This window comes from Gastrolobium bilobum, unplaced genomic scaffold (assembly GCF_033153095.1).
Source record: "Gastrolobium bilobum isolate Gb01-03AN ecotype WA unplaced genomic scaffold, APGP_CSIRO_Gbil_v1 utg966, whole genome shotgun sequence".
NCBI classification, from domain to species: domain Eukaryota; kingdom Viridiplantae; phylum Streptophyta; class Magnoliopsida; order Fabales; family Fabaceae; genus Gastrolobium; species Gastrolobium bilobum.
In genome coordinates, this window is record NW_026899514.1 from 841,969 (window position 1) to 863,273 (window position 21,305).

General features: G+C 33.9%; 3 protein-coding genes across 5 annotated transcripts; all 3 read right to left on the minus strand.

The window, feature by feature from the left end:
- Positions 1-430: 430 nt before the first annotated feature.
- LOC133290852 (ubiquitin-conjugating enzyme E2 variant 1B-like) lies at positions 431-5,436 on the minus strand. Of its 2 annotated transcripts, none has more exons than XM_061488984.1 (5): positions 5,285-5,436; positions 3,389-3,528; positions 2,543-2,668; positions 2,340-2,466; positions 431-851 (listed from the first exon to the last, which is right to left on the minus strand). In XM_061488984.1, the coding sequence occupies exons 1-5, from the start codon at positions 5,310-5,312 to the stop codon at positions 793-795; spliced, it is 480 nt and encodes a 159-aa protein (XP_061344968.1). In that variant the 5' UTR covers positions 5,313-5,436; the 3' UTR covers positions 431-792. The 2 variants fall into 2 exon arrangements, with proteins under 2 accessions (XP_061344968.1, XP_061344969.1); XM_061488985.1 differs by having other exon boundaries at positions 2,546-2,668; positions 5,285-5,312.
- A 1,159-nt stretch (positions 5,437-6,595) lies between these two features.
- On the minus strand, positions 6,596-14,295 carry LOC133290841 (histidine--tRNA ligase, cytoplasmic). The gene is made up of 7 exons (XM_061488963.1): positions 12,910-14,295; positions 12,346-12,525; positions 11,764-12,021; positions 11,032-11,166; positions 9,739-10,020; positions 8,338-8,478; positions 6,596-7,084 (listed from the first exon to the last, which is right to left on the minus strand). Exons 1-7 carry the CDS (start codon positions 14,221-14,223, stop codon positions 6,785-6,787), a joined length of 2,610 nt encoding a protein of 869 aa, XP_061344947.1. The 5' UTR covers positions 14,224-14,295; the 3' UTR covers positions 6,596-6,784.
- Positions 14,296-19,514: 5,219 nt separating this feature from the next.
- LOC133290858 (small ribosomal subunit protein uS19u-like) lies at positions 19,515-20,920 on the minus strand. Of its 2 annotated transcripts, none has more exons than XM_061488999.1 (3): positions 20,792-20,920; positions 20,499-20,699; positions 19,515-20,013 (listed from the first exon to the last, which is right to left on the minus strand). In XM_061488999.1, the coding sequence occupies exons 1-3, from the start codon at positions 20,792-20,794 to the stop codon at positions 19,765-19,767; spliced, it is 453 nt and encodes a 150-aa protein (XP_061344983.1). In that variant the 5' UTR covers positions 20,795-20,920; the 3' UTR covers positions 19,515-19,764. The 2 variants fall into 2 exon arrangements, with proteins under 2 accessions (XP_061344983.1, XP_061344982.1); XM_061488998.1 differs by having other exon boundaries at positions 19,531-20,013; positions 20,496-20,699.
- Positions 20,921-21,305: the final 385 nt, after the last annotated feature.

Genomic DNA, 21,305 nt, shown 5'->3' on the forward strand with positions numbered 1-21,305 from the left:
AGCGCTATAGACACCTTCATATTCATATCACTCGTACCCAAATAAGGCTAATACCGATCACTCATCTGCACCTTTACCTCATTGCTAAGATTGCTTAGTAAATAAAATTGAGCAAAATGCCATCTGGATCAAAATGGAAGGATGTGAATTACCGGACAAAAGCAGTCCAACAAGAACTCATTAAGCATTGCATCCCGATTCGACTCAGTCCTGCCTTAGCGACCTTTGATAATGATGATTCGTGCATAATCTGATGCTTAATATGAAGCAACATTGCATCATTATTATTTTTTTAATACAACGAAATTTTTTAAACAACAAAAAGTTAATGAAGTGTAAGCTCCTACTTGATATGTAGGTTCTAAATCAAATGACTAATTTCTTTTCTGGTAATTTTTCCCATAATTAATACCACCTATTAACAGTAATATAACATAACCTGTCATTTTTCATTTTAGAATTGAAGTTGAGAAAACAATTTAATGACAAATTGAATGTTATCCTACAATTTCAGGATGAAAGTATGCACACTGCTCAGTGCTCACACCTACACAGATGAAAACATTAAAAAGCAAAGATAAAAGGTTCCAACTGCCAAATTAGAATCCGCCGTAAAAGCAGTTTCCACACAATTCAAAATAAAATTTCAAGGATACGATAGTCGCTCATTGATTGCTCCAGGTTACATACGCAAATGATCCATAATTACATTTATAAATGCATTAACCCATGAACTGGGATTATCTATTCAATATAATTATTTACATTATTATTCTTGGATTCTCACCTGAATTACACGATACAACATCTCAGCACCATCCCCTTTTGGTCAATCCTGCCATCTTCGTTGCCTGAAAGTCATATATATGATCATTAATGCAAATCTTCTAACAAACGATCTTCTAGTTCCAACTATGTTATATAACAACAGCTTATAATCAAGTCAGCACAGGCTAGAATATAGGAAAATTTGATCCAGTCAGTACAAGTTTTTAGACATTAAATGAGTTTGACTTCCTAGACAAGTGTTGCAAACTCCTTTAATTTATTACTTTCGGGTATATCCTCACAGACATTTTTGCGAGACCAACTCCTCCGGACACTGTCGCCGCTAGGAGACCTCCAAACAGCTGTATTTTCTAGGGTTTGAACTTTGATCCTCCCTTTGGGAGTACGCCTTGCTTACTACTCCAAACAACCCTTTTTGGTAAACTCCTTTCATGATTTGATCATTTCACGATAAATAATTGGATGATAATGTAAAGAAATTTTACGCAGACAGGGGATCAAAATTAAATCCAATATATATATAGTCCCATATATATATATATATGAGAAAAATATTTCTCAAGTCACTGAGTTAACCTTATCTCTGGCCACCCCAAAATTACATCGTTTTGGGTGTTAATTAATGAAGAGTGTTTTGGTATTTTTGTTTGTTTATTTATTGTATAAATTTTACCAAAACACTATTCATTAATTCTCCTAAAACCAAAAACGATATACCAAAAATGATATAGTTTTGGGGTGGCCAGAGATAAGGTTATCTCAAGTGATTTGAGAAACGATAAACCCAATATATATATATATATAGAGAGAGAGAGAGAGAGTGGTGTGTGTTGAGATTCTTTAACATTATGAGATATCACAAAACGAAAGCTATATAATTATTTTGTAAATCATATAAATTTACAGTTGCAGACAAGTCATAGTTTAGGTATTAAATTTGTTATTTTTTGCTGAAATATAATAAAAAATATAGTCATCGAAGATTCCAGTCTCTAGATATCAAATCCTGGGAATACCCGCACAAATTCAATGCAGTTTCTTAAGTAACAAAACAAGTTGTCTTAAAACAAAAGCACTTACTAAGACTACTTGCTCAGAGAACAATCCATCAGAAATTCTTTACTCTCAAACTATTCTATGAAGTTAAATGCTGAATAGCTCACAAGTAATTCATTATGTCTTCTTCATGTTTTCAAGGATCTCTTTTCCAAAGCATTACAAGTTCAATAAGATCAACAATCTCCATAACCTCTGACAAATAACTTCCAATCTCTTAACCAATAGATACAGTAAGTTCACATCCAATAATCTATCTATCACAACAGAAGATCATCTTAGTCTACAGGTTTTGACAATGACAAAAGAAACAACTCTTGTGATTTCACAACTGACAAATTAACCATACAGTCCATTCTATAGAAAATACTAAATTTAAAAATAATAATAATAATAATAATAATAATAACCAAACCCATTCATATAGAAATTGCTAAAATAGAGATAAAAATTTATAAAAAAACTAGTAATAATCAGAAATAAGATTGACAAACCTTCAAGAGGCTGAGCTAGCTTCCGGTTTTGTGGAGACGTCATTTCTTTCTTCAATTGCATTAAAATGTCTTCCATTGTACACTCTCTTTGCCAATTAGCAAGCATGGGAAACAAATGTGGCTCAACCTGGTAATTTAGATATTTATAAGTTCAACTTTGATTTACAATACTGTAAAAAATCTTCAAGGAAAATGTTACCTACCACTCCAGTTTCTTGGTTGACGCAAGTCATGTTAATCCTTGTCTGAAATCTAACAGATGGTGGACTTTCTGGATAATCCTTGCCACAAAACAATTTCAACTGGTAGATACGCCCTTCATGAACGGTCTAGTAAAAGAACAAGATGGACAGGAAAATTCACCAAATCAATATATTGTTTGGTAGACACTGATTTCACTTAGCAACTAGAAAGTGGCACACACATCATGTGCATGGAGTTAAGGCGGAAAAAATATAGTGGAGACAAAAGTAGTTCAATTAACAGCAGAGTAAAATAGGGATCTTGGATAAAGAAAATGGAATTCAAATACTTAGAAATATTAACTAATTTATTTTAAACCATGTAAGGTTGAGGGCAAGCCTTTGTGACCGGAAGGTCACGGGTTCATGTAATGGGAAACAGTCTCTTTCCAAAAATACAAGCGTAGAACTGCGTACAATCAACCCCCACCCCTACCCTCACAAAGTCAGGGAGCCTTGTGCGTCAAGGTTTGCCCTTTGTTCTTTATTTTAAACCATGTAGACTCCCAAGGAAAATAACCATTTAGTTGCCGAAGCAAAATTCTTGGAAACCAAATCCCCAATACCCACACCCACTTCATTCTGATTGAAATATAACCTGTTCAAAGATAAATGAGACATGCAAACACCAAATTTGCCAGCATACATTGGCAAGGATGATGTGTATTGTTGATCAAAATAGACAAGCAAAAGCAGATCACTTAGACCAATAGCGGTCTTAAAAAAATAATAAATTCTGCAATTTTGCAAAGAGGTTTTCATTGCATCAAATATAACAGAATTTCTGCAAAGAACAGCATAGCTTACACCAGGAGGGCCAATAATAGTTCCAGTCCATGACTGCATGTATATATCATCAGCATCATCCATTCCATAGCTCACAGTTCCATCTCCGATTCCCTTTTCACCTCTTTCAAGCTCTTCCAATAATCTGAAATTCCTAGGAACTGCATAGATAGACCAAAAAATTTAACAAGAGTAAATTACAAATACATGCTCTAAAAAAACAGTTGCAATAACTGATGAACGTAATCAATGATTAGTTACATTTACTAGTAGGTTGAAAAAAGGGGGGAATATGCAAATCACATTGCAAAGAATAAATTACAGTCAATAAATCTTGAGTTCATTGATTATAGAATCTTCTCAACGTCTCTATTCATATATCCATTATAACTGGTACAAAGAGAATGACTGGATCCAAAAGCTGACAGTTTTAGCCCAATTGCTGCCCAAAAGCTGTCTGCCCAATTTCACTCAAAAAGTTATCAAGCTGGCATTATTTATAATAGGGCCAAATTGGCCAGCCCTACTCTAGTCTATTGTTTCTTGAAGTCCAATAAAAGAATGGGCCAAAATCAAAATGCTAAATTTTAAATAAGCCCATTAACTGAACTTTAGAAGACCGACTTTTAAAAATAAAAATACATTACTTAAAACTGTGTTTTGTTGAATAAGGTTATTATTTCAGTCTTGTCTTCTTGCTAGTACCGGCGCATCCTTCCCCTGCTTCTTTCATCTCTGTAACTCACCAACCTGTGCACCCTCATCTCCTCTTTCCTTCGTCTTTGTAACTGCTTGATACCATGGCAGGTTCCTCCATTCATTGTCTTTCAATTTTATTTTTATTTTTTTTCCATCTTTCATTCAATTTTTCACAAGAAGTTGGTTCACAAACTTTCATGATCTAGATCGCGTCCAGATCACTAAAGTACCACAATCTAGTACCCATGAACGAGTACGCGGGACAAGGGTGGTAGGAGTGAATTTGGCAACCTAATCCACTCTCCTTCACCGGCTATACAAGTTACAACACATGTACTATCAGACTACAGGATCCCTGCTAGAATCTCCTGCTCCTGACCATAGAAAGCCTGTCATAATCTCCACAATCCTTTGCACCACACCCACAGAACAAGTGGATATAACGAGCTTGTAAATGTAATACCAATTTAACCTTTTTGTTTAAAAAAAAATACTAGAGAAATATACAGCACCGCTTTGTCCCTCCACTTTTTCCTAATTTTATTCCCACTCTTTCAACCTTTATGTACTTAAATAATTTTATAACCCTGCAAACAAATATGGGCCTATTCGAGTATAATGCCAAGGAAGCATGACAAAGTCAGTGGCCCAGTTGAAAGACTAAACAACAATGCAGCAATATAACGTTCAAATATACATGGGATATGCTAGAGCACGGTGCCTAAAGTTTCCACACTGAGTTAACTGAGAAGGAAGAGATACCTAGAATCTAAAAACTCAGCAAGCAACAATATTGAGAAAGTGGTATTACCGAGTACATTGAGCATAAATAAAAACACAGAAAATTAAAAGTCCATACTACATACTACATACTCTTAAAATTAAAAGTCCATACTGCATAAGAATAAACACCAATAGCCCAATTTAATACAAACACAGCTCAAACGCAAAGTACTTATCTCATCATAACCCATATACCACAGCCCCAGGTCCAAACGAACCGTTGCACCCATTACGAAACAAAGCAAACAAAGAGAAAGTAATTAAAAATTCTAGATTATGCCCATAACAACAGGAAACTCACAAAAGCTACACAATTAGAGAAGCACATAATTATACAGAAAAAAAAAAAAAAAAAGCGCCATCGGAAACAACAAAAATACGACGAACGAGAGATAATAGGAAATAAATATCCGCGTGAAGGAGCTCAATACTGACCAACGACACTGGATCCTTCGGAACCCATTTTGATGTTGAATTGGAAGGGCTAGGGTTTGGAAATCCTAGAGAGAGAAAGTCACAAAGTTACGCAAAGAGAAAGATAGTGAGAGAGAGACCGTGATCCTGATGATGACTGCGACAGAAGTCCAACAGCTGTTTGTAAAAGTTGAAGGTCCGCTACGCATATAATATAATAATATATAGATTTAGTGATTAACACTTCAGTACGGTAAAGGGAACCAAGTGGGTGTGGGTGTCATTGATTTCCAATTAGTTACATTAATTAAACTAAGGTCAATACTTTTCTCGTGCTATTGGAGAGGAGGAAATCTTCTGCACACTCAAATTTATGGTGAGACCCACACATAAAAAATAAAGAAAATAAAAAAAATTATTGCACGCAAAACAAACTCTCACTAACATGAGAAGATAGCTCTCCTACAATATAAGAATTCTTTTTCCCTTGAACTAAACTATAACACTAGTTAGTTTAACTGTTTTGTGTTTTTGCTGGGCCTTGGCCTTTTCATGTACCCAAAACAAAACTATAACCTAACCGTATATTACATTAAAAATTTAGTTGCCCAATATACAAATTTTGGCTTAATTATATGTTCTATTATCTGTAAATTATACATATGTCATATTTTTATGATATAAAAAATAAAATAATTGGAAAATAATGTTATTTAGTCTTCTACTCTTCTTAATGCCAATCCAACTATATTCAAACAAAGTTAAACCAGACTGAAAATAAACATAAATACTCACCAAAAAAAAACAATCAAAACAATTAATAATAGCATTAAAAATTAGGAATATTATTTGACTATATTTTAGTGGAGAGTACAGCGAATTAATCCTTAAAAACTCTTTTGTTGGTTGCATAAAACTCAGGAAATTTTATAATAAACCACAAATATCCTCTTCAGAAGGCAATCACAAATCATATTAAAAGTGGATTCAAAATTAAGACTTTAAACTATTCTCAAATATGAGTGAATCAATAAAACTCGAATTTTTATTTTTTTTGGTGAAGGAAACTCGAATTTTTTTATCTCAACACTTGTTTCCTTTCCGTAAATTGTACACCGTAAGTAATAAAGAGGAATCTACTAACTAAAAACGGAGAAGGGTTTGCTTAGTTATAATTATTTAAGTTTATGAGGGGAGTGAAGATAGGATATAGCAAATGGTAACCAAAACAGCTTAGGATGTTTTTATTTTTTTATTTTGTTTAGTACAAACAGTTTAGGATGTTTAGAGGACTACTAAAGAGGTATATGAATAGAAAAATATGAGTCGAGATCCAAAGTCCAAAGTTAGGATTAAACAGATACAAAACAAAATCAATATCTCGATAAAATATGTCATTTCCTCGACTAACTTACGTAAATGAACATGAAAACAATCCTAAATTGTCATAAACCTATACTCTCAATTCTGATGTAAAAGTGAATGATGAACTGCAAAGTTGGCTCCGGCAAATACTGGGGTTTATGGGTTTAAACGTCTCCGAAGTTCCTCCACAAGATTTCCTCTAGGAATGCTTACATCATTACTGGCCTCAAGGTCTTTCAATTGCACCACGCCTTCTTTTATTTCCTGGTCACCAACAAATATCATCCATGGGATCCTTGATTCTCTAGCATAGTCGAAGTGCTTCTGTCTCCTTTTATTGACCAAGAATTCTGCCTTCACTCCAGCATCCCACAGTTCACCTGCCAGCTCTGCAGCGAGTGATAGGTCACTCCCTAATATGCTCACTAGGACCTCTGTCTTGGTTGGTCGAGCCATCTAACAAAAACATCAACAAAAAATTAAAACATACTACAAAAAGAAGTATAAAAAGGAAAACAAATATAGCATACACTGGCTACACAGTAGTGCCACCATTCGTTCAAAAACTCTAGGCCAGAAAGTAAACCAGACGTTCACAACTTGATGAGGTGATACAAATTTTTGTGAAAATTAGAAAAAAAAAAAAGTAGACAAGTAGAAGGTGGTCAGTTTTATCAGAGCACTAAATGCAGTAAAGTGATGCATCCAGACACAGAATAAGAGTAAAACAATTAACACGTTTCCATACCAAAAAAGTAAAATTAATTCTAGGTAAAAGTCTGTCAATAAGTCTTCCACGCAGAAGACATGTATAATTTTAAAACCATAACAGAAAACGTTGGTTCTCAGTAGATGCACGTAGAGACATGTTTATGTGTCTTACCATCACAGTAAAATCTCGGTCATCACATATTTAAATGCATGTGCGGAAGACTCTATCTGTTTGTGTATTTCAAATTTGAATTGGTTAAAAAGGGACCTACTATTTCATAATGTGTTCTTCATTTGGGTATCTAGTATAAATTTTTATTATTATTCCAGTTAGAATGTTAGGTATAGTATATGGGACTGAGTTTTGAAAGGAACTTATTATGGACTCTGGTTTCATTGAGATTGCCCTGTTCTTTGTCTTTTGCCCCTCTTCTCTAATTTTTACCTCTTATCTTTTCTTCACTGCTTTATATGGCTTCAAGTTCTGCACTTAATTCACATAAAAAAATTCTTTCAAAATTATCCAGAAAACCAGGAAAGTTATCTGTGGCATCACTTAACTTTGCAAAGAGTTACATTCCTTAAGTTAACTTCAGGATTCCGACTCATTTGAATCCCAAACATCCCTTAGTGACGAGATAAAACCTACCAGGGTCCAGAAATTGGGTGTTCTTCATTTTCAATAAATGATGAGACTGATTCATTTAATTTACTTCAACAAAGTACAGATGCAATGTCATTTGCATTAATTTCCCCATCTGTGTACTCACCAATTTATTCAGGAACATTATCTGGCTTGTATTCAAATAATTAGTGTTTTTCAATTTTGGGCCTTTCATGATTATTCAATAGCTGAAAACCAAGGTCAACCTTGAATAAAGTTCACTGAATTTTGTACCAAAATTGGTGTCAAAATGGAATTTGATACCAGATTATCAAGGAATATTTATTTGTCTTTAACATAACTAATAAAGTTACGTATCAACCATTATGATCACCTGGTTCTGATCCTTCTGATTTTGCTCCATTATTGCAAATACTCTTTCAATTCCCAGACTGACACCAACTGCTGGAACTTGCTTTGAACCAAACATCCCTATCAGGTTATCATATCGGCCACCAGCAGCAATTGAACCGACCTGTGTAAGAAAATAAATTCATCCCTAAATATAAACAGAAGATTCCAATAAAAACTAAGCAAATGAAACACAAACAGAACACTGTATATGCACAAATATGACTATTATAAGAGTACCAGAGGTAAGCCACTTTCAAGAATCAAAGATTTCATTTTACTTTTACATATTTTTCACTAGGCTTTTTGAAAAAGAATTTTAATTACAGAAAAATTATGAGAAAATCAAGTTGAACTGCATCTCAGCCTACGGTTTCAAATTAAATTTGGTGCTGATCCAACGAACATTCTATACAAAAACTAAAAACATGAACTGAACTATAACACCACTGCTACAACCATCCAAAAAGGAATTCCTTGCATTACATTTCTCAAACAGACAGAGGAAAGGGGGTTTCTCCACTATATATTCTATACAACATGTTTCATAACATTAGAAGTAAAAATGAATATACCAAACAAAACACAAAGAGAACATGTGTTATATAAAATTTAGTGACGCAGGAAGTTGAAAAATCCAGAAGCTATCAATCAGCTTGATCAAAATATTTCCTAAAACTATTGGTTCAAATGGTAAGGAACTTATTCCTCTTTTGAGCACCGAGAAAAGAGAAAATTGTCTTGGGAGAGCTGCACCCTATAATGGATCCAAGAGTGCTCGAACCGAATTAATCGAGTAATTGATGAGCCGGTGAATGTATCTAAAAAAATATTTCCTTATATTATTTATGTTATTTGGGCATTCTTTATTTAAATGTGGTTGGTTATTTAACTTGGACTTCATGTATGGGACAACCTGACTCCCAAGGTTTGTTTACCAATCCCATGTAAGTGAAATATCCAGCTGTCAAAGAATATTGAATGAATTAATAAGAACTATTGCAGCACTCTATTCATTATCATGTGATGCCTAAGTTGTTGAAATGATCATCTACTAACTGAACTTTTTTTTGGACAAAACAAGACATCATTAAGAGAAAGAAGTACTGAGGATAAGACAATGTTTTTAATGGCATATCACGTATGGCAGCTCATGGCAGAAGCAAGGCAGTAATAAATAAATAATATATATACATACAATAAAATATACTAAAAAACGGTTGAATATGATAAATAAGTTAAACTAAATAACGTATATCAAGAACAACAAATTAGACACATCGTAGGAAATAAAATTCACCAAAAGTATCACAAACTTAAGGCATAATATCATAGATCTCATAACATTAGGTCACTAGAAAGTAGAAACTAGCATGAGAATTACCTGACTACCCCCTTTAAAAACAGCTTCAAATATAACTCCAGTATAATAATCCAGACCTCTGGCAAGACTCAAGTCAAAAACCACCTTATCAATGCATTTTGATTTTTCCAGAACTTTAAATAAAATTTCCAGGTCATTCAATGCATCAAGAGATCCAGCATTTTCTAACAAAGCACTGCCCTCTTGTTTAAATTTAGATAATAATGCCAAAGGAGATCCTTTTTCTTTAACAAAAGTTTCAATTCTGTCTACCGTCTCAGCAGTTAATCCTTTCTCTTCAACCTACATCATGACAGTATAAAGCACATCACTAAATATAAAATCCTTACAGTATAAAAAAATTAATCAGACATACACGACACACCTAAAAACTAAGACAACAACAATGGAAAGTCTCAAAAGACCTAAGCCAATGTAATGGAATATACTTGTATAGTTGTACGGACATTTAAGTCATGAAATGCAATTTCTTTTTGGTTTTATGGAAAAATGTAAATGACGATCACAAACACAAACTATGCACACATATCTATCCAAACATACACGGTATGACACCTAGGAATTTAACTGCACTAGCACAAAAAGCAAATACCAAATACAAACAAGCACACAAAAAACACATCAAACACAAATCTAATTATCAAGTTAGGTCCTTAAATGATGAATATACGGAGACCAGATATTAAATCATGCAACACCTACAATACATATTCAATTAGGTCCCAGTACGCATGATTGATGAGATGTAAGTTAGCTTCTTATAAAAAAAACAGAAAAATGTTACTATACTATGCAAAAACAATATTACCAGTTTTGAAAGGCAAACACTCAGTAACCTTTTCTCTTCGTTTATTTTCTCCCTAAATTTTCTCAAATTCAATACAACAACGGTTATCAGTAACTGCTGAATAGAAAATGGATGCAAAGAAAATAACAGTTTTCCTACAATCCAGACATTGTTCAGAGATGAAGAAACCACAACAAAAAAGGTTTCTGTGCAATGAGGTAACCAGGCAGTGACAGGGTGTTTGCCTCCTCAAAAAATCATGCAACAAGATTTACCAAAAATGTAAAGGTAACAAATTGAATTCAGGTCCTAGACCAAAATTGTTTACCAACTAATAAAGCATAAATTATAAAAATATAAAAATGAATATAAAAAAATAAAGCCTACATCATTCTAAATGTCCAACAGAAGGAACAGTTTAAGCACAAAAAAGACTAGGCACACTCAATCATCCAATAAATAAACTTATAATGGAAATAGACACAAGGAGAAGCATATGTCCTCACCATTTCTTTTCTTATCTGTTGAAAAGGCTGTTTGTCTAACTTGTCAATGCTTGAACATATAGTCCTAAACTTTTCAGGTGGTACTCCACATATTTGCATCATGCCATCCAGTAACTTTCTATGATTCAACTTTATCTGTGGCAAAACATATTATAAGAAAAAGGTCACATACAAGCACACATATATTGTAATCTGAACACGTTATTGAATAGAATTTTTAGCACCGAGTACGAAAACCACAGTTAATTGCCAGTCACATCCAAATGAATGATATTAAAAGGTTAAACTATAGAACATAATTTGAGATGAGTACAACAGACCAAATTTAACAAAAAGCAAAGCAGCACAAAGACCACATCAGCCAACAAGTAATCTGATAATTGACAAAACAAAGACTTGATAACAAGGTTAAACTATAGCACATGAGTTGGGTTGAGTAAAACCAGTCTGATTTGACAAAAGCTTTGCAAACACCACATCAGCCAGCACATATAACAATCCTAGCCCAAATACATAGGCCTGTAATTTTATACTAATACATATTCTAAGAGTACCATTTGGAGTAAGTATGTATGATGGCAGTACATTGATATTTGATAACGACTCACCAAAATAAGTAATGACAGAGAATGAAATATGATGGTTGATGCCAATATCAAATTACGAAGTCAGTAGAGTTCTACAGTTCCAAAAAACAAATACTTTTAAAGAATGAATATTAAAAATATTTACCTCATATTCCCCAATGTCCAGCTCATCTAGCAGTTCAGTCAAAATTCTAACAACCTCAAAGTCTGGACCCATTTTTTCAGATGGACCAGCAATATCAAAGTCACATTGATAAAATTCACGGTATCTTCCCTTAGATGGGTTGTCTCTTCTGTAGACCTTAGCTATCTGGTACCTTTTTAAAGATGTCAAGCCATTCATAGCCATAAACCTAGCAAATGGAACTGTCAAGTCATACCTCAAAGAACAGAGCTCCCCACCCTGTCAAACAAGTTGATCACGAGTTAGTCTGAAAATATATACAACTCGATCCAGGGGTTTAAACAAAAGGGTGGTGGGGTGGGGTGGGGGGAACCAATCTGGCAGATAACCCTAATGGCAGTCTTTAGAAAAAGAAGTCTGGATTCAGGAAATAATCAGGAATAGCAGCAGGAAAAATTCTACCGAGAAAATATCCCTTTTTCTTAGGATTTTGAATACTGTAAGTTTATTCTCTCAAAATATCCTTACCAACAGAAAAGAAAAAGGTTTGGTCATAAATCAGCTCAACTAGTAAATAAATGAACAAGCAGTAAACATATGTACCTGGTCAGCAAGATCATAAATCAACTTTGAATCTTCTCCATATTTCCCCATGAGAGTTTCACGCAATTCGAAAACAGGAGTATCCAAGGCTGTGGCACCATGCCTCTCAAAAACTTCTTCTATTATTCGAAACGCTTTCTTTCTAATTGTCATTTGTTCTTTAGCAAAATCACGTGTCCCCTGATATGTTATATTGTGATACTCAAGGTAAGAATACCAAAACAAAACATCCCATCGATGAACAGAAATAAACATAAATCGATTCCATTATCTATAGACAACACCATTAAATGTCATACAAATAAAAGTAAACAAATGAATATTAGTTCAACAGTACACGCTGTAAGAACTCGATTACATATGATAAAAAGCAACACCTTATGCCAGGTGCCTTAGAGTACGATTTAATGTCTCAACCTGGAGTGGATTATAACTCCACAATGACCACTATCAAAATACAAATACACTATTGTCTACAGAAAATTGGAAAAGTTAAGCATAAGTTAATACGCCTGAGTAACACAAAGTCAATCATATCTGTTAACCATAAGTTGATAGAATTACCTTAGGAATCTTGGGTAATCTTCTGCTTTCATTGCTTTCTACAATATCCTTTACTTCCAATAAAAATTCATTAAATTCGGGTTCAGCCATGTCCAAAAATGAAAGAAACTCTCCCACCCATATCTCCAATAACCGTGAATTCTCAACAGCATTCTGTCTTTCCCTCTCTAACCTGTCCTTGATCAATAGCAAAATCGAACTAGTTCCTTTCCCCAAAACAACCTTTTTCTTCTTCTTTTCTACTTTTGAATTGTCTCCATTTCCCTGAACACCTTGGATCTTTTCATTCAGCTCAGCAGCCTCGAGTACCACAATTGCCGTCACAGCTTCCCATGCCACAACTTTCCACACAAGTGCCAACAGCACCTTGACTTCATGTGCAAACTTCTCATATTCCTTTCCAAAAACCAAGTTTAGAGCAGCTTTAAAACCACTGCTTAAACCAGCATCAGTTGGGCATTCCTTTCCAAAGATTTCACCAAGACTCAATTTCAGATCATTGCTAATACTACCTATGGACACCAAATTACTTTGGGCGCGAGCAAAACTACCCTCACCAAGTTCCCTCAGTGCTTCAGCCAACGGCAACAGCACCGTGCACACAGCTTGCTCACTCCCAGTCTCATTTTCCACCAATTTAAACCCTGAATTCAACTCAACCCGCATCTTAGAATGCACCGATTTCACTTGCTCCCTCATAGTTCCATGAACTTTGCGAATTCTCGTAACTGATCGAATCTTCTCCTTTCCAACCAACTTGGATCCGTTAAGCAGAACCCTCATATCACTGGCGACTCCAACTTCCTCCTTGGAGGTGTGTCCATCACCGGAATCCATCAAATTGAAGGCCGTTACATCGGCTTTCAACGCCTCACACGAAAACGCAGCCGCAACATCCGCAACCGCAGATAACGCCGTGGATTGATGGTCCAAAATGGCAGAAACCCCAAGCAATGCAGCACAAGAATTGTTCAGCACAAAAAGCTCGGCTTCAGTGACGTCGAATTCTTCGAATCGGAAACTCTGCGGCTTCGAATTGAGCGCTTCGGCAATCAGTTGGGGAATACGACCGGGGGAATTGCAGAGGAGGAGCCTGTTGAGAAGCACCACAAGGAAGGCCCTGGATTCCTCTAGGGTTAGAAAATCGGGGACGGCGATCTTATGCTTAAACGACGCCGTGGAGGAGAGCCTATCGAGCGCAGATGAATCGATCCGCACCTGAGAGCGGCCACTAGCAACGGCGTAGACGGAGGAGGAAGAGAGAGATGAAGCCTTGGCCCCAAGTGTTACAGCAGATACCTCGCCCTCACCCATGGCTCACGCTATGTGCGAAAACGTGACAAGTGAGTGAGGGTTTAACTTCAGTTCAGAGCTGAGAGCAAAGTTCCTCTGCCGCCGCTACGCCAACGCTATGTTTACTTTCTATTCATTCTTCTTCGGCAAAAAAATTTATTTAAGGATTTTTAATAAATTAATTACGTATTTATTATAATTTTAGAAATAATTACATATTTATTGCATAATAAGACACCTATTTTGAGCGTCACCACTGACGCCTAAATTGAGCATCATTCGAGAGACAATCACGCCTAAGTTTGGGCGTCACTCGTCAGGTGTTGACATATATCATATTTTTTTTTCAAAAAATAATAATTTAATCATAAAACTTCTGAAGGCCTAACTTTTGACTCGGGTATCCAAATCAAGTAATTATTTTTTTAATTCCACATAACTTTTCGAGATCTACTCAATGACATCTCATTTGACATATTTTATTTCTCACAAATACAATTTAAATTTACAAGAATGATATTAAAAGAGCAGTTAAACCCATAAACCTCTCAGTTCTGGGTTTATGATTTAATATATAAAATAAATAAAATTTTGATTTGTGATTTAAATTTTTTTTATAATAATTTTTTTTATTATAACAAAAATTTTGTTTGTGATTTAAATTAAAAAATAAAAATAAAAATTATTATTAATAAGGAAAACAAAATAAAGATTTGATTTGTGATTTAAACTAAAAATCAACTTGAAAAATCTGTAGAAATAAAGGAAGTAATTAAATAAATATTCTAAATCTCTAAGGAAGAAGGATATTATTTTTGAAATTAACGATTAATGTTATAAGTTTCTGGGTTATTATTCGTGGTCTGAAATTAATGTAGACTTATGAATATTTTTCAAAAATAAAATTATCTAAATTAGGCGTGATTGTCTCTTGATTGAAACCCAATTTAGACGTAATTGGTGACATGTCAGGTGTTGACACGTGTCACATTTTTAAAATCAGAAGCCTATGAGTTATGGGTTTGTTATTTAATATCAAGAATAAATCAAGATTTGATGTCTGATTTAAATTAAAAAAATAAAAAAAAATTGGTTTGTGATTTAAATTAAAAATAACAATTATTATTAATAAGGAAAACAAAATAAAGATTTGATTTGTGATTTAAACTAAAAAATCAATTTGAAAAATCTGTAGAAATAAAGGAAATAATTAAATAAATATTCTAAATCTCTAAAGAAGAAGGATATTATTTTTGAAATTAACGATTAATGAATGCTATAAGCTTCTGGGTTATTATTCGTGGTCTGAAATTAATGATGGCTTATGAATGTTTTTCAAAAATAAAATTACCTAAATTAGGTGTGATTGTCTCTTGATTGAAACTCAATTTAGACGTGGTTGGTGACGGGTCAAGTGTTGACATGTGTCACATTTTTAAACTCATAAACTCTGAGTTCTGGGTTTGTGATTTAATATCAAATCTTTATTTATTTTTTTTAATTTAAATCACAAATCAAATCTTTATTTAATTTTTTATATTAAATCACAAGCTCAGAACTCAGAGGCTTCTGGGTTTAACCGCTCTTTTAATATCATTCTTGCAAATTTAAATTATGTACGTGAGAAATAAAATATATCAAATAAGATGTCATTGCGTGGATCACGAAAAGTTATGTGGAATCAAAAAAAGAATTACCTGATTTGAATACCTGAGTCAAAAGTTATAGCCTTCAGAAGTTTTATGATTAAATTATTATTTTTTTAGAAAAAAAATATGACACGTGTCAACACCTGATGAGTGTCGCCCAAATTTAAGCGTGATTGCCTCTTGATTGACGCCCAAAATAGGCGTCTTATTGTGCAATAAATGTGTAATTAATTTTAAAACTATAATAAATACGTAATTAATTTATTAAAAAACATTAAATAATTTTTTTTTGCCATTCTTCTTCCCCTAATCTTTCATTTCTTACTCTTTTTTTCCTACAATAAAACTAAATTTTTGGAAATTTTAATTAAACTATGGATGTGAAGAAAAAAAAATTATATAATTAAAATAGTTTGTCTTTTTAAATGATACAACTTATATCATTTCTCTACCACGAAGAGTAGAACCCAACCTTTATATTTTTTAGTTCACACTCTCCTCCTTTATCTCATTTAAAATTGACACAATTTTACATCATTTAAAATCATATACATTTTTCCATAATGATAACTGAAAGTTAATTTATTCTATTTTTTATTTTATTTTTATAACCAAATAAAAGTTAATTTATTGCTACAATTAAGAGGTATTTCAAACAATTTTTATATTTTAATTATTTATCTACAAAAAAATTATAGATAATAAAGAAGAGTGGAATACATTTCTCATCATTCATGGAGGGATGTCACCGACAAAAGGTATAAATTAGGTAACTGACAACAATTTTATTCTTTTAGGGTCATGTAATGTTTTCTATTTTTAAAAAATTCAATAATATTTATATATATAGCTTTTTTTTATACAAAACTAATTTTAAACTCGTAATTATTTTTTTAAAAGAAATTTCAAATATATATAGAGGAGATATCTTTTCACTACGCTGTAAGACTTAAAAGTCTTACTTGTTATTTTAATTATTAACTTCCATCTATCTAACGTTTATAGTTTATTAACTATTTATTTCATATAAATAACAATTGTTCGATGGACGCATTCAAAAGATTTGTATCTCTTCTTCTCGAATGTATAAACTTGACATATTTGAATAATCTGTTATTTATTGACTTACATAGATTATATACTTACGATACTAATATTATCTCAATCATGCACTATGCAATATATTTTGATTGTATTTATAGTTAGATGTGCCGTTTATTGAACCTGAAATACCAGTATCACGAGCATTATATGTTTGTTTGATCATTTATTGGACAATAATGTATAATTTATTATTTTCATATTAAAATATTTAGAATTCATATTATTTTTTTAGCTATTTGCGTATGTTTATAATTTTTAATATAAATTATAGATTTACATGTAATCACCGGGTCATGCGGTTCAACCAGTGACCCACTGGTTCGAATGGGTCAAGGATCGCGCCGGTTTTAATAACATTGGTTTACACTATAATATATAGGGTTTGTTTTTTCTAAAGTTACTTTAGATAACTTTATCTAATGTTCATCGAAACGACGTCGTTTTGGGACGGAAATCATGGTGTTTTTATAATTTTAATTTATTTCAGGGTTATAATAGTCTTTATAATTCTAATTTTTTAATTTTTCAACCCCAAAACGACGTCGTTTCGATGAATATTAGACAAAGTTATCTAAAGTAACATTAGAAACTTTTTTCCCTAATGTATAATATGGGAGATGTTATACTTATTACTAAAAAGATTTAAAACTCTTATTACCAAACTAATCACCGTTGATTTTCGTTAATCTAACAATTTTAATTTATTGGGTACATTTATTAATTAATTATTAATTTTAAATAAATTATAATCATTAGATTGACAAAAATCAACCGTGATTAATTTAGTAGTAAGAATTGAAAAACTTTTCAGTAATAAGTATAATCGCACCCATATAATATGTGTGTGTGAGAGAGAAAAATGTGTCTTCTTTTAAAAGACACAAAGTTATATCATTTTATTTATTAAAAAAAAAAAGTTATATCATTTTATTTATTAAAAAGAATTATATCATTTTAAGAGAGATAAATATAAATCATAAGGGATAGTATATTTTTTTCCTCATTTTCCCTCCTGATCTATCTCAATCTCTCTCCTAGGGTGTGCATGACAATCATTCTATTCCCTAACAATGTTTCTGAAAAGAAACAATTCTTTTCTATTTCTGTGCCTTGGAACAGTTTCTGAGGAAAAAAAATGTGTTTGATAACATATTCTATTTTTATTCCGAGAATAAGAATTGTGTTTGATAACCCAACAAATAAAATAATAAAAAATAATTCCTATTAAATAAAAAAAAATTGGATCATCACTTTCCTTTCCATATGGTGTGTGGTTGTTGTGGTGGTGATGATGGCGGCGGGGGTACGGTAGTGGTGGTGGCAGTGACGTGGTGATGATAGAGGTGGTTGTGACGGCAGTGGCTGTGGCGACGACGGTGGTAATGGTGGTGGTGGAGGTGAAGGCAGTGGCTACGACAATGGTGATGGAGATGGTGGTTGGTGGCGTTGGTTGCAGCAACAATGGTAACGATGGCATGGTGGTGGTGGTGGTGGCAGTAGCTGCAGCGGTGGCAGTGGTGGCGGCGAGGGTGGTGTAATGGTGGCGATGGTGACAATAATGGCTATGGCGATGGTGATGACGATAGTGGTTGTGACAATGGTAGTGGTGGTTGGTGACAGTGGTAATGGTGGTAGCAATGGTGGTGGTGGCAGTGGCGTGGTGATGGCGAGGGTGGCGGTGACAGCAGTGGTTGCAATGATGGTGATAATGGTGGTGATGACAGTGACGGTGGTGGTGGTGGTGGTGGTGTAATGGTGGCGATGAGGACAATAATGGTTGTGACGATGGTGGTGGTGGTTGGTGGCAACGGCAACGGCAACAGCGGTGGTGGTGATGGTAGTGGTGGTTGGTGACAGTGGTGGTGGTAGTGGTGGCGTTATGTTGTAAGAAAAGTGATTGTGTAATGTTATAAAGATTCGTTTTACGGTAATTTTATTTTATATAATGTGAGCCCCACAAAATGTTGTGTGTGCAAAAAACTTTTTTGGGTCATGTGAAATGATAAATGCAAACCCCAAAAAATATATATATAAAAGAATGTAAGTGATAAAAAAAATAAAGCACATGAGGGATTTATGAATTTTTCCCCAAAAAAAAATTAATTTATCCAGGTGTAAACAAGTTGTTTTAACAGACAAACCGTGCAGTTGATGCAGACGATCCGATTGCTACTACAGCACTGAAAAATTAGTAAATCATGGATGCATGTTAATTTCGGTTCACATTCTGAGTTCAATGAGTTGTTTAATAATTGCACACAAGCCCATCTATCCAAATATGACAAACTTAAGACCCATTATGAAGCAAAATTCTATTCATCTAAACACATTTAAAATCCCTAGCAAATTGTCCCCTTTCTCTCAATAAACCAGGTAAGTTAAAAACGACTGTTTCACTCAACGAGGTTTAATAATTGCACCCCAGCCATCCATCCAAATATGAAGAAATTCAAGACCCAGCACGAGGCAAAATTCGATTCATCCAGAACACGTTCACAAAACCCGGCAAAATGGACTTTGTTTCTCTCAATAGCCCAAATATGTTAAAAAGGAATATTTCGGTATTGATGTGCAAAAACTTCTAAGATTTAGAAGAACACATGTGAAGTTACCAAGATAAAACAATAAACTTAGACAATCCAAAGCAAAATGTTGATACTATGGAATTAAGTCATGATAAACAAAGTGTCAAAACATTGATAGGCTATAGAGCAATTAAATGCGTAAATAACAAGCAAAATCTGATTGGCGTTGTGGTTTTTTCTTCAGACTCACTGCAAACAACAAATGTAGCCTCCCGAGAAGAGTCTCACTTGAGAGGAATGAACCTGGATGAGTGAGTAGCACCAATACCAGGTCTTCCATGCTTGACAGGCTTGTATGAAATTGAGAACTCAGCCAGGTAATGGCCAATCATCTCAGGTTTGATTTCAACCTGATTGAAAGTCTTGCCATTGTAAACTCCAATAATGCTCCCAATCATCTCTGGTACAATAATCATATTGCGGAGGTGGGTGCGGACTGGCTCTGGCTTCTCACCTTGTGGTGCTTCCCTTTTCTATGATCAAATAGAAAGGTTTATATTAGACACAAACATCAACTCCTAAAATAAAACCTCACAAGACGCAGCTAATGATAATCCATTCAAACATCATCAAAATATACTTTCCATCAAGTAAATAAAGAAATGGGCATAAATTAACATATATAACAATAATATTATTATCTATTAGAAAGCCAATAGCAATAAAATTAAACAATTTATTAAAGGTAGGTAATTTATCTATGCTGCAAACATGTCTAAAAAATTATAATTCCTATTGATCTGCAATTATAATCTAAAACAGGCCCTCTCATTATATGAAACAAGTAAAATTCCTCGAATGTATATGGCAATATACTAATAGAATAAGACACAAAATGCCGTATATAAGCAAATGGATATTGTGAAAAGCATAACAGAATGTTAATTGAACGAACATAAGACACAAATCAATCCTAGAACATGAATATAGGGGAAAAAGAGAAGAAAATAATTACCGCCTTGCGGAGCTTCTTAATCAAGGCCATGGGCTTTCGGGTGAGACCCCTCTGGAACCTTCTGCGAGCACGGGCACTGAAGAGCTTGACGAGTTCATCAGTGGACATGTCGAGAAGAGCGTCCAAATCGACGCCCCTGAAGCTGAACTTCTTGAATGTTCTCTTCTTCGGCACTCCTGCTGCAACATCTCCCTCAACATCTGCCTGCAAATTCAAACGCAAATACAAATGAACAATCACAAATTGATTGCAGAGAAAATCAATAGCAAGAGATGCATGCAAGTCACAGAACTCACCATCCTTGCCTGCCGCTAGGGTTTTCAAAAGAAGAAGAAGTAACTGTGTCAGATTTATTATACATGAGATGAGATCTTATGCTGTAACCCTAGAGTCATGTGAGCTGGGCTTAGGCTTCTACGTGGACTGGGCCTCAGCAACAGTTACTTTACATTTGTGAAATTGAAATTATTTTTGGTAAATGAAATTCAATTTTATTAAGACGAACATAAAACCTTGGTGGCTAAAATATAAATATCATTAAAAATATATTTCTTAACATATAGTAAAAACGCTCTGCTAGGGTTTTCCTTTTCATGGAGGAAAATATAGCTACTGAAGGCCAAACTTCAAAAGAAGAAGAAGATCTATTACGTAGGAGTAATAAGAGAAATAAAGATGGAGATATGGTGTTTACTGAATCACAGTCTAGGGTTCCTAGACATGAATCTTGGATGGTTGACGACGGTAATAAAAAGATGACTTGGCGAGAGATGCTCATGCAACGCAATGGTGAAACAGATGATTATTATG

Coding starts and splice junctions, on each gene's coding strand:
- LOC133290858 (XM_061488998.1), bottom strand. Junction 20,014..20,495: donor TTAAGAAGCTCCGCAAGGCG/GTAATTATTTTC, acceptor ATTTGATCATAG/AAAAGGGAAGCACCACAAGG.
- LOC133290841 (XM_061488963.1), bottom strand. CDS start 14,223: ATGGGTGAGGGCGAGGTATCTGCTGTAACACTTGGGGCCAAGGCTTCA. Junction 11,167..11,763: donor TGGACATTGGGGAATATGAG/GTAAATATTTTT, acceptor GTTTTGCCACAG/ATAAAGTTGAATCATAGAAA. Junction 10,021..11,031: donor AACAGATAAGAAAAGAAATG/GTGAGGACATAT, acceptor GTCATGATGTAG/GTTGAAGAGAAAGGATTAAC.
- LOC133290852 (XM_061488984.1), bottom strand. CDS start 5,312: ATGGGTTCCGAAGGATCCAGTGTCGTTG. Junction 3,529..5,284: donor CGAAGGATCCAGTGTCGTTG/GTCAGTATTGAG, acceptor CTATCTATGCAG/TTCCTAGGAATTTCAGATTA. Junction 2,467..2,542: donor TCAACCAAGAAACTGGAGTG/GTAGGTAACATT, acceptor CTAAATTACCAG/GTTGAGCCACATTTGTTTCC.